The sequence below is a fragment of the Pungitius pungitius genome, chromosome 5 (assembly GCF_949316345.1).
Source record: "Pungitius pungitius chromosome 5, fPunPun2.1, whole genome shotgun sequence".
In the NCBI taxonomy this organism is placed as follows: domain Eukaryota; kingdom Metazoa; phylum Chordata; class Actinopteri; order Perciformes; family Gasterosteidae; genus Pungitius; species Pungitius pungitius.
In genome coordinates, this window is record NC_084904.1 from 14337011 (window position 1) to 14358951 (window position 21941).

Here is a 21941-nt window from a genome sequence, read left to right on the forward strand (position 1 = left end):
CTCACACCTCGGGTGGACGTGGGGAAAGAGGCGAGGCGATGGAAGTAGTGGGACACGACAGGCTTTAGATTCGATCTCTGCAGAGTCCGGCAGAGCCCGAACATTTGTGGTGTTCTTTTGCTTGCGACTGGCAGGTGAGTCGTTTGCTTCCAGTGAAAAATTCCCAATCCGACCAACACAAAGCTCCGCTGAACAAACACTGCATTTTGACTCAAAGGAGTGGGCAGAGAGGGTCCCAAATGGCAGATGACAAACACCTCAAAAAAGGGACAAAAGGGAAGGTCTGGAGGGCAGGAGGTCACAGCGCCACAGTTCCCTGATAGAAAGTAGCATCCCTGCTGGGTCCCGCACTGTTAAGCTGCTTTTCATCCTCAGTGGGGTGAGGGGTGGCCTAGTTATAAGCCCTGAACACATTTGTAAAGCACTCATTCGTTAACCCAACACCCACCCCTTTGCCGATGAACCGTTCCAGCAGACTGAAATGCGTGTCTCAGTAATGTCTCAGTAATCTGAGGCTTTCCGTCATGTCTGAATCAGGATCAGGAAATCGGCACTAATTAGCTCAGCCGGCCTCACTAGCATTAAAGCCTCCCAAATGTCCCCCTCTGTTGTCTTTGCTGCTACAGACACACGTGGAGAACTGAGCCACATGTGGGGCAAACAGCTTGATGCGGAAACATTGGAAAAGCCTTATTCTTCCAGTTTAGTGCAGTGTAGCGTAAGTTATTGATGGGCAAAATAGAGCTTTTACAAACATTTAGCTGTTAACCATATCATTTGTTTTGGCCAGTTGCCATTTAACCTGACAAGAGGAGGAAGAGGGTAGAGATGGGATTTAAGTTTGGCCTTTTAATAACCTATTCATAACCAACTAAACATTTGAATTTGAATGGAAGACTCATGCTTGTGCTGAAATGTGTTAAACCACCAGCATCAGTCAGCAGAACAATTGATACCTTTAAAGTACACAACTCGTCCCCCATACTAAATATTTTTACTGTGTGTCCATTCCTCGATCTTCTCATCGCAATTCAATTATGTTTATTACAACTTGGGCCCTATTGAGGTATAAGCAGCCAGACAATCTTGTTTACAGCTTCTATTACCCAAATCAATCCTGGGGTCTTGCAACCCATGATAATGTAGAAATGTTCTCAGTTTGTCTTCTCTTATGGTTGGTGTGCTCTCTAGTCTTATTTCTATAGCCTGGAGCTCTGTTCGAGCTGCTTTTATCACTCTCCATTATTCATCACTGTTGCCTTATTTAGACTGTACAGCCACATGTGTGTCCATGATCACATGTGCTTCACCCACGTGCAATCCCATGGATGGGAGGGGAGGCCTTTGTCCGTCATGAAGCTGTACAAGACATAAAGGAACCCATGGTGAAACTATGTGTATGTGTTCATGTGTGTCCTTGAATCATCAGTATGGACACGAGACAGAACGCAGTTCATTATAATATTCATGAAGCTGCAGAGACTTCTGAGCCGAGTTAAAGCAAAGCCGGGTATGACTGAGCTGACCCTCAGCCCTGTGCCCTTAGGAACAAACAACCAAAGAGAGGGACAGATATGGCCCTTATTTCAGATTGTTTGTGAAGGAGAGGGGGCGAGGGGGATACTAGCTTTGGCACAAATAATAGTCACTTATTACAAATATTGAAGTTCTACGCTTGTTTAGTCCGAAACCGGTCTAAAATATAAATCAACATATCTATCATCCTAAACTGGAAATGTAAGACAGCGCACTGCTTTACAGCGTTTCGGTGTGCTATTTATTAATGGCCGCCATGAATTAATCTGAGGATCACAGGAAAATGAAAGTATTATTTGTTTTAAAGCTTTGATTAATGTCATACCCGTGTCATAGAGAACACATGAAAGGTGAGATCCACTCAGTCCCTTACAGCACTTATAGCCTGCTCTGGTTACTAATGGTTCCCATTAGCCCTTGGAGTCATGTGAGACAGTTCAGTGAGAGACAGGTAGAAAATTAGTTTTTTTTTTTATCAGCCCTCCAGAACAGATTGTGTAGCCTCATTTACACATGATTTACACTGCACAAACAGACACTAGTTTAACATACAGTGTGTATTCAGCTACAACAGAACAGTGTTGGCCAGGACAGTGTGAGCGGCGTAACAACAGCTTCTACCCGCTGGCATGCAAATGCCCCATAAGCAGGCCGACAGAAACAAAGCCTGTCCGGGGGTGTTTCCTTGACCTCTAGTGGTTCAAGGAGAGTTGTGAAGGAAAACCCATGAGGAGTTAGGAAAAGACAACTGTGTTGTCTGGACAATCCACCTACACTTAAACCGAACTACGTAATTATCATGAGATGGGGGCTCGGACATGAGGTGACTGCAACTAAGAAAGAATATAAAGATGTAAAATAAAACATGGCCCCATGAAATCTCTAATTCTCCTTCCTGCTGCTGTCACACAGCACAACACTGCCTTCTGTATGACTGATTTACACAAACAAAACAAATGAAACTGTAGCATATCAATACTTCCTTTGAGCAAGAACAAAGATGAGGAAGAGAATTTGCATGTATGGACAGTTTGTTAGCAATATTGATGAAAGTACCTCCATAAATAAAGCAATGAGTGGAAGCTGTAATCGGATGTTATTTTCTTTTTGCCGTGTTTTATGTGAATCATTTTAATAACGTTAATGTGGACAAGGGTTTGAATGGAGGGTCGTTCAGTGTCACGTGAACCACTAATCAAAACCACTAAGCAAAAGATCTCATTATTGTTTTTGATAATGAAAATTTTTTAAAGACGCTCAAAACTAATTTCTGAGCATGTTGTTTTTCGTCCAGCTTTGCACATCATGGCGACCGAGGTGACGGCTCATACACCCATCCTCAAACAACGGCAACAGATGTGTTACAGCTAACAGTGTATACAGAAGGGTGGCTATAATGCGTTTGGTCAGCAGGGGGTTTTGGATGCAGGAGCTAGCCAGTGAGGCACGTTCCTATACACAAACATGCACTAAAGACGGCACGTCTGGCTCAGCTAAGTCAACAAAGCACCAAACGGTTCAGTCATAGACACACAAAGAGAGAGTGACGTCATTCTGTGCTGGACATTACTCCACTCCTCTTCGAGAGAACGTTAACGTGAAATAAATAGGCTTTCAAAAATATTGGTTGTTCTGAATTCACGTTGGCTATTTTGTGTCCTCTGTCCCTTACATCCTTCACTCCTTCACATACAATCCTCACCGTCTGCAACATCGAACCATAACACCTGATATTATTATTGATTCTGTCTGGCCGTGCCAGAATTTCATCAAAGGGGCATAGGAGCAGCATAGCGGGTTGCCTAGATGTATTATCCAATATGTCAGATTTCCACAGAGCTATTAAGTGAGTTTTAATGTTGTGAACACATTGTTGCACTTTTCTCACATCTGGCAACATAAAAGCAATTCCGCAAAAAACGCACATAACCAGTGTCGATGCATCGTGAAATTAAGGGTAACTTTCACCCAGACACAGTCAACAGGTAGCAGATATTTGACAGCAAACAGCACGGTACTAATGACTGACAGCTCGGCATCTGCTTCCGCGGATAGGCAGGACAGATTGACGTGGGCTGGGTCCAATCGGGATCGTTAGCTGCTTGTCTGAATATCTGACTGAGAGACTCTGTTCACAACCTCCCTCTGCATCTTCAGGTCATCCCTCCCCTCTAATTGTCAGTTTTTTTCTGCCTAACCGCCACTTCTTTCCCACAGAATTAGCATTATGGTTGATGCTCCTTCAGCAGCTATTCATGCCAGGACGTTTTGACGACTGCCACTCTGTTGCCAACAGCAGTTGCGTCTAAAAGGAGAAGAAAATAAATAGGACAGTACATTGCTAAGAAAGCTTTGCCATGGCATGTTGGGTGGATTTTGAGCTGTCTTTTTATAGTGTTTATAGTGGTCAGAAAGCTGGAAACCGAAAACAGGAGAGGAGGACAAAGGCTGAAAAGAAACTTGATATAAAAAGTATGAACCCCCCCAGGGAGAGGATGATTGTGTATGAATAAGTGCAGGTTAAAACATCCAGAATTGGGTGGGCGCTGAAGCAATATTGTGCTGGCGCAAGGTGTAAGTGGCTCATTTTTCACACTAGTCCTTAGACAACTGGCTGAAGGAGAAACACACGCACACAACCAAAAGTCAATTCAGCCCCTTCTCCCCCACTGCCGTCATTCTGCAGAGTAAATAGGCTGAGAGAGTCCCTCCTATATCAGTCCTCCCAGGAAAAAAGAATTGGACTATATCAGCAGAGAAAACAAAATGACCTCTACTGCAGACCCACATCAGCAAAGAGCAGGGGCAGAGAGAGGCAGCAGGAGAGAACACACACGTGACTGCAGGGGTGAGTGAAAGTAAGGAGGGGAGACAGACACATACAAGCAGAGGAGACACTTGAGACACCGATCCAGAGAGACGTAAAGAAAGATGAGGGAGACAGAAAGCGGTGTGGACAGACAGAGGCCTGACTGCAGGATGCCTCTCTGCAGTAAGTGATTATTGATTGTTGGACACGGGCCGAAGGATTCCATAGCAAGTGGGCCGACACAGGATGCTGACTTGTCTCCCTTATAATTGCAAAGGCAATGAAAGGTGTAAGCAGAAATGCATTTAGCAAAATTAACAAATTCGGTTTAATTGCGGAATACAATGAATACAGCTAAATCTGCATAAAGAAGCATCAAAACGTGTGATGAACAGCACCCTTCACATAAAGATGCGCTCCAGCACATAAGTAACCTTTTCACCACTAATGATCAGAGATGGCTGTGGCTGTAACAGTAGTAGGAACAAAATGAACACACACCACACGCTATGCACCACACACACTGCATTCCAGGAATGGAAAGATCACATCTGTCTGGCTTGTTCAATAGCTGACCGATGTTGACGCAGGTGACCTTTAAGATCGACAGGGGTCTAAAATCCAAACTCTCTCACATCCAGTAGCATCCTGTCATTAGTAACGTGAAGACAATCCACAGACGGAGATACAGCCAGTTGTTGGCTAGTCTGGATGGTTTCAGGGGGGCAGAAAAGTTGATTGTAGGGTGTTGTCTGTCAAATACATGGACTTAAACTAAGAAACAAAACGGACTTCCAGTCACACACACTCACAACATCTGCAACTGCTTTTATAAGAGTTCTTCATGTTGAAGAAAATATTCTTTTGGTGGCTCTCTTTATTTTCCCCGGCATTTCTTCTTGTGGTTGGTGTACATGTGTTTAACTGGAAAACATGGCAAGCTGCTTCTTTAAATAGCGAAATGAATGCGACATGCGTTTGCTGTGTTTCACATGCAGGTCTTTTCTGCTGCTAATTGAAGGCGCTTATAGGAAAGATGTATTCACAAGAGAGGGTACAGGATTGTAACTGAGAGATGTAAGTCATTATTGCAGGAACACATCGGTCACATTGTTCCAACTCAGAGAGGAGATGAAATTGAGGTTTAAACCTTCAGCAGAATAGAGTGAACCACAGTGGGTAATTTCATTTGACAAAGGAACTAAATCAATAGCTGATTTTATCAAATTGTGTTATTTGGCCACACAAAATGTAATTATTGTAATGATAATCCTTTTGATTGATTTAAAATTACCAGACCATTGGCACAATTTAAGATGTATTGTAAGCAGACCCCCTTAGACATATTGCCTTCTAACACAATGGTGGTTATTAGCAGAAATCATTAACTTGTAAAGTATGACACAAAACATTTCAAAGATCAATAAGTACCACTCAGCACAGATCTTGAACCAATTAAAGACTTGAACTGGTTCATCCAACTCCTTTGTGATATCACACTGTGAGCTGTGAAGGGTGGTGTGAAACACTAAAAATGAGGGTGAGCGTGGGTAAACTGCGCGATCCGACGGTGACGAATCAACCCGGAGTGTGACGCGTTGTGACTATCCTCGTTTCCATTCCGTCTAAGTCTACAGCCATCTGAATCTTTTTTTGGGGGGGGGGGGGGAAACAAAGCAAATCTTACCCTTTGATTCTTTGAGTTGTTCATCCTTTTTTTTCTCCAAAAAAGAAGCAGCACTCCGCTTCCCAACTCTCCAAAACTAGGGGCACGGGGGGTTTACGCAATACGAAGGACGTCCCACACACACTGTGAAATACCTCAACTCAGATTTTCCCACTGAGGCAGCTCCATTTACAGGCTAAATGAAATAACCACTGAAAATCCAGAACATAGCCGCCGTAAATGATCCTCAGAAGTTGTTACGGATCCGCGTAGAACAGAACAACCTCATCCCGGATCATTTGGGAACGATCGCTGTCACGCGTTTCAAAGCCTCCGCGTGTCGTCTTCATCATCGTTATCATCCTCATTATTGTTGTCGTCTTCCTAGTAGCACAGCTCCAGTCCGGATTCTCTCTCTCTCTCTCACACACACACACACACACACGCGCGCGCACACACACGCAACCCCGCCAGCACAAGGGAGGAAAAAGACTGACCGGCTGATGGACCAACCAAGAGCCGTTTCTGAGGAAGCAGGTGTGTCTGCGTGTGTGTGTGTGTGTGTGTTCGTTCCTAATCTGTGTAGCTGCGCTCAAGCAGGGGAGGAAGAACTGTCATGTGTGGCACTTGCTCTGAAAGCTGTGTCCAAGGGCTTCTAGTGGTGCCTGAGGAGCAGCAGCTTTTTTAAGGGTCATCTCCCTGTCATTCGCCAAACAGGGAATTATATTGTCCCAGGGCGCAGTTCTTCTTCTCGGGGGGTTTGTTGTTGTCAGTATTGAGACGGTTTCATGCCCCAAGGGGATCAAGGGTCCCTTGCTTATAAAGGGCATGTCCAAAGATATTTGAAAGAAACTGGTTTAAGGAGAATTTGGCTGTGTTCGACAGTGCTGCGCTCATTTTGTGCCTACACCACCCACAGCGGAAACAAGATGTTTATCCTTTTTTTGGGATATGACTCAAAATAAATTCACAACGCATTGGTCAATATCAATAGTGCTGGAAACAACCCCCTTTTCACACATCCTTGCTCCGTCTCGCTTCAATGAGCTGAATGTTTATTTAAATATCTCTGCATTTGTCTCGAAAATACAGTTTTTGTTTTGTCATTTTTGGTATTATTAATAAAAAAACCTCTCCCTGCCTGGTTCGGTGATCTCACAGAGGAGACGCCGAGTGGCACATCCCTATAGGCCTTATAGGGTTGGCACAAGTTTATGTAACTCTACTGACAGAACAACTTATCATTCAGGAAAAGAGAGAACGTCTTTTCTCCTTTCCCTCTGCTCCCTGTCTTTCGGTGCGTGCCTCTGCTTATTGCCTTGCCCCTTTGGTGCGCACTGGGAAGATGCCGCGCAGCCGAGTGCATCGCCTTGTCAACCGGTGATGTATGAGACGGATTTGTGGGCAGGTGGAAACGGAAAACACAGAGTGCCTTGAATAAAGTAGGGTGGGGGGGGGGTAAACCTGGCTCACGGACATCTGCACAGGGAAACTGATAATTGGAGTGTAAGGGAAATATTTTGCAAACAGAGGACGTTATATTAAATATCTCTCTGCAGGAATAAACTGAAAAGCATCAAACATCCTTATCGATTTAAAAAGTTCCTGAATGTCAGCAAGGGTAAATGTCTAAAGACTCATCAAAAAGAAGACAGAAACTGCAACACTGGTTTTGATGTGTTTAGTTTGTGGGTTGAGAAGAGGAATGAGATACAGTACACATAGTCCTGAGATGCGGCAGATGATCTGTGGGAGGATCAGGATGGAGGAGGAGAGGTTCGGTCCGTGGGCATCCGTGGCTAACGGCAACAGAGCAACAAAGTCCACCTCGATGCTACGATAACACATTTAAGGCTGAGTGACTGCAGCTCTTAACCTGCAGCCAGGGACAACAGAGCAGAACGGGGGGGGGACTTTCTCGTGGCATTCACTTCATCGACACCAAAGTGAATATTAAAGCGCAAAACGTGTGCTTTTAACCCTCTAATCCATCCATCCCTGCGTGAGGATAGACGTGTGCAACATGAACAAGACAATCCTTGATCACTCAGGACTTAGAGCTGTAAATATCCTACCGTTAATCAGATTAAGGTTTCATCAGCGAGAAGCTGTGCCCGAGAGCCAGAAGGGGAAAATGGCTGTTGAAAACAAACTTACACTCACAGTTCACTGAAGGGCTCAGGGAACAACACAAATGACTGACAACATTGGTGCCAGCATGTACGGCATACACACACAAAACAGTTGTGGCTAAAACTCTGTTTGGCCCCCCCCGGTAAATTGGAATGTGGCCAAAAAATGATATTCACGGAAATCTTGACCTGAAATAAGGAGCCTACTTTATTATGACAGTTATTTTCAGTTTTCCCATGCTGAACTCAGCGGGACAAGCTGAACGAGTGATACTTAGAAAGCATTCGAAGAATGAGAGGACATTCATTCAGCCAGGTTAAACTACTCAGCCCCCTCCCCCTGAGACTCGAGCACTTCCTATTGACTCACAGACCACGGCTATTTAAACAAGTGTTTCCCTTTTCTTCTACTGCCATGTAAATCCTCCCTCAGTAGACCTCTGTTGTAGCCTTGTGTCTAATTACACAAAACCAGTTTTGTTTCATTTGTAATCTAAATTTCCATCACAGCCCGAAGGAGAAACATGGCAAAAAATGCTAAATGAGCTTAGAAAAATTCACAACTCAAGTTTGTTGACATTTTAATCTGCTACCTCTGATAACAGCAGCTGTGAAGGGAAAGGCCCGTTTCTCCTTCACATATTTGACCAATTTACTGTTTTAGACAAACCTGTGGTTTTAATAAAGGGCTTTGGGTAATTTTACTTAAACTGATCTGAACTGCAGCAAAAGGATAAGCTTAAATTGATTTATTGCAGCGCTGGAAATTAGAGTGAAATACCGGAATAGCTTTCTCTCCCTGTTTTCACAGATTTATACAACGTTATTTATTTCATGGTAACTATCGTATCAGCTCCCTAATGGCCATAGGAGGCTACTGCCACATCTACAGAAACAAACTGACTCCAAACTCCTGATATGTGCCTCCAATCTGAGAAACTATGACATTATTATTATTATTATACGAGTGTCATGGTTTTATCTTCAAGGAACAACAACCATGTAGTGACATAATTTCCTCTCTGTGTCGGTACTGCCTGAGAACATGGCACAGGATCCTGGGAATTGACTACAGCCCGACACCAGACAAACTTGACATCAACAGCACACCGCGTAGCTGTGCAGTTTAGGTAATATGCACAGCAGAGTTTACCTGTATGTCGAAATAACATCAAGGAGAAACATAATATGCACACGCCATGGCGATACATCGCTAATGCAACCTATACCGTAGTATTTTGCAAGTTAAATAAACAGTTAGACAGTGACAGCTGCGTTTGCAGAGGACACAAGCTCTGTGCGTTTTTATGTACGCCCCAAAACAGTCCCAGAATATAGTTACTCATGTTACATAACAACCAACAGCACGCCTGGGTGTTGTGATCTATGGATTAATTACATAGGGGTAAACAGGGGTCTCTGTCCTGCTGGCTGTTAACAATCATTGCCAGTTAGGCCTTTCCCCAGAACCAAAAGGGATCCATTCCATTAATAATATGAATAAACCTTTTTTATCTCCTAATGAAAAATATATTGAAATGTGAATGACAAAAAGTAAAATATTTGGTCAAAGAATGGGATGGAATAGAATATAAATATATTTGGTCAAAAAAATTCAAGGAAACAATAATAAGAAATATTAGTTTAAAAAATGCCATGGGAAAGATAACAAATATTTTATAAGGTTGAAAAAAAATATATATATATGTATAAGATAAGAAACAATACATAAACATTTTAAGTCAAAAAATGTCATGGGAAAGAGATAAATATAAATCAAAAGACATTGGGTAAAGTGTAATGAAAAAAAATCCAAAATGTGCATTGAACGTGTTGTAAGTCTGTTGTTCATTCATAATGCACATCCTTGGAGAATGATCCCATGTACAATTCTCAAAGGGTAAAGGGTGCACAATAGCCCCACGCAGACACACACGCTCCTCCTAAATTGACCCTGAGATTTTGACCCAGAGTCTGAAACATTACATCATCCAGCTTGAGAGTTTGTTCCAGTGATCTCATCATGGTGAGGCACAGAGGTTGCTTCTTGTGGAGGAGGAGTTATTCGGAGCTGAAACAGCTCGGCATGGTCTCTCAACACCTCCCACCACAACAACAGGCTCCCTTTTCAGCAAGCTTCAACCTCAGTCTTAAGCCTCAGCTCCTGCTGACCCGCCACTAAACCCTGGGATTCCCCTGTGACAGTTTGCCATTGGCATTAAGGTTTTCCTTAGCAGATAAATCATCTTAAGGCGTCCATCCACAGAAGTCACATAAAACAAGCTCATCTTTTGTTGCTTTACTGCAAATGCTCCGAGGCCATTTGCACAGCTTTCTCGGTCTGTCCAATTAATAAATATAAAAACAACCAAACAGCTGTTTACGTGAAGTTAGTGGGTCTCCTACAGATAACAATAACCTCATCACATCCTAAATGCAAGGCTGAAAGTTCCTCTCTTGTTCTTTATTAAAACAGAGTGAACTTTCAGATGGTCATATGGCAGCCCTCCAAATGCTGACGGAGTTGTTCAACCTGCCAAACACACCCACCACCATTGAAACACACACACACACACACACACAACAACTTAGTTGCAAAGAATCCCGCAGTGTGCAGTGATTCAATCAGAGGCTTGCTGCTCATACATTCACATGCTGTCTCAAAAAGGTACAACTATTTTAAAGGTGGCAATTGCTTGTTCTGTGTAGAATAACCTTGATTTTCTCCTCTGACTAACATCTAATCTCTGCTTGGTAACAATGCTGGCATGCAGAGATTAGAAACACACCGAAATAGACTTAATGTATTCACACACACACAGACACACACACACACACACACGCACACCAATCCCCCCACATACTGTATATAAACCTCATCAAAGACACAGATCAAAAAAGTCACTGCATGAACCATAAACTTTCACAGGACTGTGTGGAGTTTATCTCTCAAGCAGGAAAGCACACAAACGGAACACACAGATGGAGGCAGAAATTGCGTCCATATGGACAAACACAAAAGCAACATCTACAGGCTCAATTACACAATACCAAACACTCAACAGCGTGTCCTTACACACATTTTCAAAGACTAAGGTCTGATTGAACAGCTTGTAGAATCCTGCGGCATCGCCTGAACATGTTTAGACTATCTTAACGACATGTTTTATGAAGGAATACAGTATTAATGTTTCCACTTCAGAGCGGGGACTTCTCAGCTGTTAACATGATAAGCCAAACACAGCATTAATTGCAATCTGTGCTCTTTTGTATATAGCCCGCAGTGTCAATCTAAACAGCTTAGGTGAGTTCATTTTCTTCGCAGCTGCAAAAAAAAGCCAGTGTTTGCCAAAGGTGAAAGCCCGAAAGAATGGATAAGTAGGATTAAGGAAAGTTAATGCTGAACGGTGAGATAAAAGAGAGAGTGGAAATAACTGCCCAAAGCTAAGATTGAGGTGGCAGAGAGACAGGAGAATGACATTGAAAGTATCAAGGATCCAGGGGAGGATAATGAGGAAAGTGAATGACAAAAACGAAACTGGGAATGAGCAGCAGGAGCCACGGTCGAATGTTCCAAAAACAGCATCTCTCGGTTTGGCTTTGTGTTTTCTCCTTCTTCCTTCCCTGGCTCATGCCTGCTGGTTTTCAAAGGAAGCTTGGCTCAGGCCGCGGCATCTAACTGCTTCCTGCTCCCACAGTGGGACCTATTCAAACCTGCACTGTTCCTCCTAGTCTCCGCATGGGTGATGAGGTCTGAGGCACGGGGGCGGGGGCACTGTGGGAGAAGTCCTGGGGGAGCATGCAGAGGTGAGGTGGGGAGCCGGATGGTTGCATATCAGTAGACCAGGGGCCAGCCCAGCTTGGGCCTCGGGTTAGAGCTGAATGTGTGGTTCCTAAAGGGAGTGGAGGGGATTTGGTAGGGAGCGATGGCGGCGTGTGATACGATACAAAGTAGCCTTTCTCCTCTACCTCACACACACACACACACACGGCACAGGAAGAACTGTACTCCACTGTGGCTATCCGCGATATAGATGCCAAAGACACGCTAACTCACACACACAGCAAACAGAGTAAGCTCTATGTATAGATGTATGTGTTACATTTTCATCTAGAGGCTATTGCTGTAGGAATTTCTATATTTAATCCAAAACAAATGCAAAACACCCAATAAAAGAGTCCAGGTAAACAAAGTATCCAGGATGATAAAGCTAATGTCCTTAATCAAAGCACTGCTCAGTTTTATGGCTTATAACTCTTTGCAAATATTTACTCCCATAAACTGTTAGAAGCACACAAGCTTAACTGGTTAGTGGTGTGTGTGAGACAAAGTAGTGCGTTGTGCAGGAATGTGTTTTGGCTCAGATGTGACTGTGTATCTTGTCTCACAGGAGAGCGAGTGTGTTGGCTTTAGCACACCTTCCACTGAAGCAAGCAGGTCTGGTGTAACTCAGGCTACCTAAACAACCTCACAGCTGAACTAACACACACACACACACACACACACAGGTTTGCTGCTGATGGCGTCTTCATAAATTGATACTAAATACAATGCTTAAAAAGGAGCATGAGAGTAGAACGGGCAATACAATAAAAAATGGCAACAATAGAAGAAGAACTTTATTGAGGGCGACAAGAACAGAAATAATTATAATAGAAAAATGTATTAAACAACAAGGCTCGGAGCGAAGCCAAATCTCAATACGTACTGTTTTGCAGCCCCAGTATAAATAAGATTAAACTTTCTGCAAATTAATCATCCCGGTTGGGATTCACTCAGGTGGTTTACTATCCCAGACCGGCAGGGATTAACTGCTGTCCATTTGGCCTCTGCCCTCCAGGACCTCCTAAATTTAGAAAGCACAAGGTTGGGGTTGAAATATTTGTTACAAGGACAAATACTCAGAAGGCTCTATATACAGTATTGAAGAAGAACCATGAATGAAATGATATTTCTGACACTTGACAACACATAGGTTCAAGGAAATTCACTGAATCAGAAAAACAGTCACTGGAGTGACCTGCGATCAGATGAAGAGAGGTTGCATGAATACAGCCAACGGATATTTAACACCAGCATGTAGAGTCTAGAATCCACTGAGCTATTCGAGGCATGGCCACGGCTAAGTTTAGGGTTTGGGAGCGTGTGAGAGGTCACAGTCCCGGGTAAGGCAGCAAGAAACTCCAACCTGAACCCCCACAGGAGCTCATCGTCACACAAGGGTCAGAGCTTTTTTGAGCACATGTTAGCGTTGATATGTTTATTTACTTAAGGTTTTCTACAGAACCTTAAGTATTATAATTAAAATAGTAGTTCCAGTATATATTACGAAGTTTGGTGCGACCAATCATAAAAGTCACGTTTTGGATTGTATGGCAGATTGGATCAGCACAAAACAGTAGCGCATTTGAGTTTGTCTCGACCAGACATGATGTGTATGGATCTCATAAAAAGGAAGCAAGTTCAATGACATCATTTTGCTGCTCCCTTTGGGAAACAGTAATTACACAAGACCATTTCCTGTTTCCCATTGGCCACCTATTCTCTGTATTCTGTGGACAAAATGCTTTTAACGCTTTGCATGCATGACTAAAGTGCCGCTGTCTGTCTAAAGACAAAAGAAAACACCATACCAGCCATGAATGCAGCCATTCCCATTATAAACAGACCGGTTAAAACCCAAAGACCAGAAAAATGTCTTCCTACCAATCTGGCATGTAACACAATGGCTGTTCTCTTTCCCCTCCTGACACAGCAATTATTCAAGACTGAGGAATGCTGAAACCTCAGGAAATGCAGAACTTTCTCACTTTTTGAATATCAAATATTCTTCTCTTCTGAGATGACCAGTGAGAAAAAACGGCACCAAACAAGGTGTTTAAATGCATACTTTGTGCTGTGTGTGCATTGGGTGGGATTGGCTCTCGGATATATGTTGCAAAGATTTACAGTGTCATAAAGTTGTGATGATCCAGCAGGGCATTTCTAAAAGACCCTGAAGCCAAAAAACTGTATAGCCCGCTTAAATTACAGTTAACGTGGGCTATGGAGCTCAGCTACATACAAAGAATCCCTGTCTCCTTAGCCCACCCGGGCTGAGGAGACGTGGGGGAGGGAGGGGAACAACCAGTGACTGAGTGAGTGAGAAAACAAGTCAGTGTTTACCAGCAAAAAAATACTCATACAAGTTGAAGATGAGCACAACTCTCCAACAATCTGAAACGACCACTGCTATCGAGAGTAATGTCCCTCTGTAGCCCACCCTGACCTCTGAACTCTCTGTGTAGTAGGACAATAGACTAATTATGGGCTTACTGTTTTGATAGTATACATTCAAATCTTCACAATTGGGTTTAATAAACAGAAAAAAATGAATGCTTAAATTCCCAAAGACCCGTTACCTATATTCCAAACGTAATGTACCAGATTCAATATGAGCATCACTTTTAAGCCTCTGCTGTAAACCACATATCTTCATAAATGAAGGCTCTGTGAGAAGAACCAATGATCTGATTAGTTCCAGTTTAAGAAAGCCTCGTGACAGCTGTTTTGTGACATTTCAGGCTACAGGAGCAATATAAGCATGAGGAAAGTGTCTCTAAAGTCTACTGAGTGTTTTTAAGGCAGATTCGAGTATTTAGAGAGCATAATACCAGAAAAAGAGTAAAACCTTTGTCTTCACACCAGAAGCTGGCCTTAGTTAGTGCTGTTCTGTGGCGCTTGGCACAGGTAAACACATGAGCGCTATGCACGTGGAAACAATGCCAAGAAAGCAGAACACGCCAGGGAAATCCCATTTTATTCAGCACATTTACCTGCTTCAGTCGTGTCCCACTAGATTTTCTTTGGACTAGATTTCGGTTGACCCACAGTGGAAGGAAAACAGTGACCCTCTCTGACAGCTGCAGAACAAACATCTTCATGTATCTGAAGATTACCCCGCCAGAAAATAAGAGTGTAATAGTATTTCCTTTTTAAATTCTTGTAACATTTTCAGTGGCCACCTGCCTCCTCCTTCATTCAACTCTGTTAAGAATGAAATGGAGACACACATTTGCACCTTCCACAGAAATAATTGAAGGGACGTCGTTGATAAGCACACGCTGACTTATGAAGCCCATGTGTGCAGCTGGCGGCCGTGGTTTGAACAGCGAGACACAGAGGTAGAGAGACGGATGGCATGCAGTGATGTTTTCTGTTTACTGTCAGTGTAAGACATCTTTAACGGTTCCACGGTCCATTATAGAAAGATCCTGCACCAAACCCCTCAGTAAACGTTACAACATGCAGGACCACAGCTGCACACACAGCTAACACAAAAGGGATCTGCTCGTTCTCAGTGTGAAAGACAATCAATCAGGAAAAATAAAGTGTGTAGTGGGAGACATGACCACACTCCCAACAGTTGTGAGATTGTGTAAAAACTGGTGACGTAAATGCAACTGCAACAGCAATGAAAAACAGACAGGTCAACAATGAACTGAAATAAACTTTTACCTGTAAACTGAGTGCAATCTGACGAATGTACATCATGTTGAGATCCTCCAGAATCCACAGTTTTTCCTCCATGTTTGCGAATGTATCAACTGGCATCCTTTCGGCCAGATATCCACAAAATGATTTCTTCTTTTAGGTAATGATCGGGCTCAAACTGCTACGCCACAGGTACCGGGACGGATAATGTTCATTATGAATTAGTGCGTAAAACGACGCGTAAAAAGTTGACCTCCTCATGCAAAACAAGACTCCGGGAAGGAAAATGTAGGTGGAATGGATGACAGCATCAGCTGCACTGTTATAACCATGTCCATAAAGATTTCCCCCAACCCGTTCACGGCGCGTATTCTTCCTCTCCACTTTTCCTCGGGCAACAAAGATCCTCTCCAAACACCCACAGTGAACACCGAGCGGCAGCGGGGAAACAACGGAGCCTTTAAAAATGCAGTTATTCTCTTTGTACCCCTCTGTCCCGAATGTGACTGTCTGTCCTCTGTGTGACAAGAGAACTCTCCACAAAAGGGCATCGCCTCTGCGGGAGTGATCGACACAACGACTCCTCTGTGCGCGCCCCGTCGCTCCCCAACACGGCGCTAAATTAACCCCTACGACGCGCCTCTGGTGATGGTAATGAACTTTAAAAAAAAGAAAAATTGGGGAGGAAAGAGGGAGAGAGACCCCACGCCCCTTTTAAACAAATAAATAGCAAAAAAAACACACACACACGCGCGCGCACAAGCAGAACGGGGTGGGAAGCTTTGTTCTTTTTACTGCCTTGATAATAAATGGTGAAATTATAACCGTGTCAACTGGCTCGTTACAAGGAGTGAAAATGAACACCCAGCAGTAACCTAAGTAAAATGTAAGTTGTTATACTTAGAGAAAGAGGAGATTCGCTTTGAAAACCAAACGCCTGATGTTTAAAAACGATTCAAGTGAAAACGCACTTAAAGGAATGCATGGTATACACCTTACTTATGTATCTCCACGGAGTCACAAGCATTTGTCAAAGCCAAATGCATATTTCATGGCGCACATTGCCAGTGTCACACATCCTTTCAATCTTTTATCATTTAGCTTTTTAAATATTAATCTCCTGGTAATTCCTACCAAACCCTCCAAAAACACCGGCTCCTAAAAGACGCATCAACCTCGCATCCAGTGGCACATATCCAAAATAGTTCTCTTCCTATTCCGGAAGCTGTTCTCCTCCGTTTCTAAAGCAAGAGAATCCTAAAGTTTACTCCACGTGACTCTACGGCCATAAACCGTATTCATGGTCCCGCTTCACGACCAATCGGGCATTTACGCGAAAAGCAGCAGAGAGAACAGAACCGATTTCCCCGGCGCGTTTATTCCCGTACCGCGCACAGCTGTTGTTGCGATGTGGCCAGCCTCCCTCGTGGCGTGGGGTGAGTCCACGCCGACAACTCAACAGGAAACCGGCGTCACAATGCGCGCAGAGAAGCTCGTTCATTAAAATGCATTCTTCTGAGAAGCGAGGAGTCCGGGGAATTTCAGAGCATGTAATAATGAATTATTAGGAGGATTTCCTTGATAAGGCCCTTTCGACGTGACCGCGGGGCCACGGTGCTCCATCACAGGAGCACGCCCCCCCCCCCCCCAAAAAAAAACTCGTCCAAGTAGTGAGAACAAAAGGAGCTGTAAGAGCCCTTTCACCTCCGAGGAGTGAGCGGGGTCATGTGTCCAAGTAAAGCCTCCACCCTCAGGAGTTGAAATCACAAGGCCCATCTGTGGCACCAACACATGGAGAAAGAGATGTATTGCTCTAGGAAAAATAGTTGAGGAGGGCAAACAGAGGAAGGGGGCTCCAAAGCCTTCAGGGATTGAGTGTGTGTGTGTGTGTGTGTGTGTGTGTGTGTGTTTGCGCGCACATTTTATTCAGAATTTACTGTAGATTCGTATGCAGTCAATCCCCAGTTGACCGGACATGCTGCTGAACTAAAACATGCACTTAATAACATCAAACACCTTGATTACTTAATTGTGTAACAAACAACACATCTTTGATAAAGTGATACAGTTTTTCCTCACTTTTTCCAGGGAAACACAGATTTGTTTGAAATAATGAACAGCAATGTATTATCCCAGTGCCACTTAATCCTTTAAGTCTTTTTCTTTTCTTTTCTTCAGCGGCAGCAGTTCTTTGAAGCAGAACGCGTTGCAGGTAAATCTCCCATGCGACTGACACCTTTTGACTAAAGCCTACAGGCTGTAACAGGAACCGACAGAAAACAGCGATTACCTCAATGACAGGGCACGTTGTCAGAAACGCTGTCAGGCGGGGGGGGGACATGCGCAAACACACGGCCTCGCCGCTTCTTGGCCATGAGCCACGGAGGGCGAAGCAGCCTCGGGTATTCCTGGCCGCTCAATCGGCGGTGAGTGCACAGGGCCTAGCGGCTTTTAGGCCATACTGAGATTTTCTACCTGTTTAACGGTGATTAGCTGCTGATGGGGTGGTGGATTAGCCGCTTGGAGTCCAGATGCGCCAGTTGTCTGCTTAAAAAAGGCAGACGTGCAACCAATCTATTACCCAATCAGTTAATCCAACGCCAACTCAGAGGTCTGATCAAAGCAGGGGATGCACACACACACACACACACACATACACATACCCATCTATGAGCATGCACTCACTCACTCGCATAACATGTTGTGAGATTGGAGAAGACAATAGCCGGTACTTTTCTTGTTTCTGAACGGATGTGTGGAGGAATACGGAAAACTTCCTGTTCATTCAACTCATTTGGAGGAAAGCAGGCCGCAGTCGGAGCCTGAGAGGTAATCAGCAAAAAAACAAAGATGTATTACAGAAAAGGTTCTTTTAGAGCATCGGTTGTTAACCAATCAGGCTGACATGTTTTGGAATAGAAGGAAAGGCTATTGATACAAAAGGACTCCATACAATTTATGTATAAATGAAAAAGAAAATTTGCACATTCCTTATAGCAAATGTCAAAACATTTTTGTCGCATTTCGGTAATAATTTTCTATTGGCTTGACCACGTACTTGCCAACATCTATAAACACAGTAGAGCTTATGGACAATTTGTTTTGAGTACAGCAAAGGTAAAGTTTAAACCCTCTGTAGATATTAGGTTACACAGTTTGGGTATTTATCTTAGAGTTTGTCTTCAGGTAAGTTTTTCTACATCCAGATATCTCTAAAATGTTGATGTCCCTGTTAAAAATCTATTATTAAAAACCAAAAATTAGTTGTGACCCATCCTAATCAACTTTAATAGCACCAGATTCACATGCTTTACAATAGAGAATAAAAAAGTCTGTCTACAGTATACGAAAAGGGCCCCGAGGAGATCCATATGAAACAGAACACAAATGTAAGTTTAATCTTCTAATCAGCGCTATCTTACAGCCTCGGACACTAATGCCATCTTTTATCTTCACAACTTTAGAGCATCTGCTGAAGGTTAAAAGCTTTCTTCAGTCTAACTCAATGTTGCAGGAGATCAGGGCAGGGAAACCGGAGAGGGCCCCGGCCCCCGAACCACAACAAAGGGCCTGGACTGTCATCTAGACCCAATCTGAAAACAGAACCCCGCCCACACCACAACTCCCACTCACCCATGGTGCATATGCACACAAACCTACACTTAAAATTACAAATACACACTCAGTCATAAACAAACACTCTTTGAGCCGTGTGAACACAGCAAACACAAACACCGAAAATGTGGGAAAAGTGTCTAAAAATACAAGACTAATGCAGCTGATGGAGCTTTGTCTGTGTGATTATGGCCTGCCAAGAAAACATCCTCCCTGTTGTTTCACATAGAGAGCAAAAACTAAAAATAAGAATAATTTACAGAACTTTTCACTCAGAGTATACAAACATGATCCCAGACTTGATCGCACAAGGACAGCGAGACAATACGAGCCATTTTTCAACTGAATTTATAGTCACACACTGAATATGAGATCTTACAAAGCTCTGGGTCACCAATCCGTTCCTGTCAAATGGGCGTCACAACGGCCTCAACGGACTTGGGCTTCAGTTACATGCCGATGTTAAGGGAGGCACCGGGTCACATCTGTTCCACTTGAAGATAGCGAGGTGTGACGAGCTGTGAGACCAGACGCATCATGGAGGAAACCCCCCCCCCCCCCCCCCGGAGGTCAGTGCTTAGTCATAGAGCATGAAAACCTGCGCCGACAGCTACGCAGTCATAAGTCAGACTCAGAGAGGGAGTAATGTCATTGTAAATCGCATCGACAGTCTACCTTGTTATTAGATGTATCACGTTCAGTCTGTAATGTCTGAGTGATCCAACTTCTTCTGGAAGATTATATAGAGGATGTTATGACAATGTCATAGGGAACTTTAGACCGTATCCATCATCAAGATCTGAGTAATACTGCAAATGAAATGTCAGACATGGACCCACAAATCATGCGGATGGTACTTTTCTCCTGCAGAAAATTACATATTGAAGAAAAAAGGATGTACAGTTGGTGGATGAGCTTAGAAAAGCCTTCTTCATCACACACAGCAGTAACCGCACGGAGAGTCTTTTTAGCACCTGGTTTGAGGTGCCATGTTATTTCCTAACATAATCCCAAAAAAGAAAAACAGGCTCTGGCACAACTACACAAAGAGACACACACACAGACATACCCATAGAGTCCGTTGTGCGGCATGCCAGGAGTAAGCAAAGCACTCTGGCTGCTGCCCAGAATCATTGCTGACTTTCAATAACTCTACCTCCGTCTGTCACAGGAGACTGCAGCATCTCATCACTCTGAAGAACGGGTCCACTGAGTGAAAGAGAAACTCACTCGTTAGGACATTCATCTCCATTGATTTCTACCCTCAGGGGTGCACGCTGTGCAATACCAAAGACAGACATGAGTTGATTAAAGAGGATATGTACACTCAGTCCATTCATTTAGTATCTAATCATATGAAGGCTTTTTTAAAATGCTATTAATGATTGTGAGGTGAATATGAAGTGAATGTCAAATCTGTAGGAAAAGTAATACAAGAGAGAAGGGTGCATCTTTAGCCGATGGGCTGCTGCAGGACGTGAAATGGAGCAGTGGCTCCCTCTGCAGGGCAGAAACGACACCACAGCAAGTGTGTAAAACAATTCAACAGTCCCAGAAGGTGCACAGCAATAAAGTAACAGAAATAGACATTATTATTGATAGGCATTAAGTGGATATGCGTCCAAAAAAATGTTATTTTAATGATATGGTTATGTTCAACCAAAGAAATTATTGTATGGCCTACACCATCTCAAACCCTCTGTGATTTAATTGAGAAAGGAGGCGTCTCCAAGAAAATAAAAATTATGAGTATATATATATATATATACATTCATACAGATCCGTATCTTTAAATGTTTACCAGAGATTCCATCATACGTTTCTTGGAATTAAGTAATTTAGGATGAGAAAAACAACAAATCTCAGTTGACTATGCCTAAATGACCAATTAAAGGACTAATAGGGTGCAGCCCTGTAAATAGTACACTCAGAAAGAAGGTAATGAGCCAGTATTCCTTTGAACCAGACATGACATAAATAAGCTCTAAAAAGACTGATCAGTAAAAGACAGAAATAAGTAACAGAACCAAACTCATTGTTCCATATATAAATAGTCAATCTTAATAAAACCCAGCACAAAATGATGTCCTTTTATTTTCCGTAACGTCCCTTCTAGAAGTCTTTTAGAACAAAGAGTTTGACGTTTGTTGTAAAAGTCTATCTGCGTCAAATTGAAAACAGGAGCCACAAATGTAAACATCTGCAGAAACAATATAACATTTCAAACATCTGCATAAACAATTTGACAATTCAAACATCTGCAGGAACAATATAACATTTTAAACATCTGCAGACACAAAATGTCAACGTAAACATCTGCGGAAGAGACATTAGGGAGGCCATATTGCAAACTGACATGCATAACATCATCAAAGGTTACCAATTTCTGTTCAGCGAGGAGTGAGGCAGAAGAAAGGTCCACATGCAAACGTGTTTTACTGTGGTTTAAATTCATTGAGAAATTTGACCTTCAATTAATTGTTTTTGTACCCATCAACATGCATTGGAGTGAAGTTTGTGTTCAGGTTTTTATGACATTGAATTTAAATCTAATACAATACTTGGTGGTATTTTGTTTGTCTTGCTTCAAAGAATACATTGAAAAATTAAAAATCACAAATAAAGCTGCTAACATCCCATAGTGGGCTGGTCATCTCATCTAACTGGTGAGTCACAGCATTGGGGGATCCCGTTGTGAAAGCTGAATCC

At 43.1% G+C, this 21941-nt stretch overlaps 1 protein-coding gene across 4 annotated transcripts in view; it reads right to left on the reverse strand.

The window, feature by feature from the left end:
- Positions 1-21941, reverse strand: part of rtkna (rhotekin a) — a 45077-nt gene that overhangs the window by 14584 nt on the left and 8552 nt on the right. Inside the window, exon 1 of one of the 4 annotated variants that reach the window (XM_037483086.2) lies at positions 15642-16235. The exons of 2 other annotated variants lie outside the window; for them this stretch is intronic. In XM_037483086.2, coding sequence (XP_037338983.2) covers positions 15642-15737 — 96 coding nt within the window. In that variant the 5' untranslated portion in view covers positions 15738-16235. Of the gene's footprint in view, positions 1-6032; positions 6476-15641; positions 16236-21941 lie in introns of those variants that run through there. One more of the 4 variants, XM_037483087.2, reaches the window with a different exon arrangement.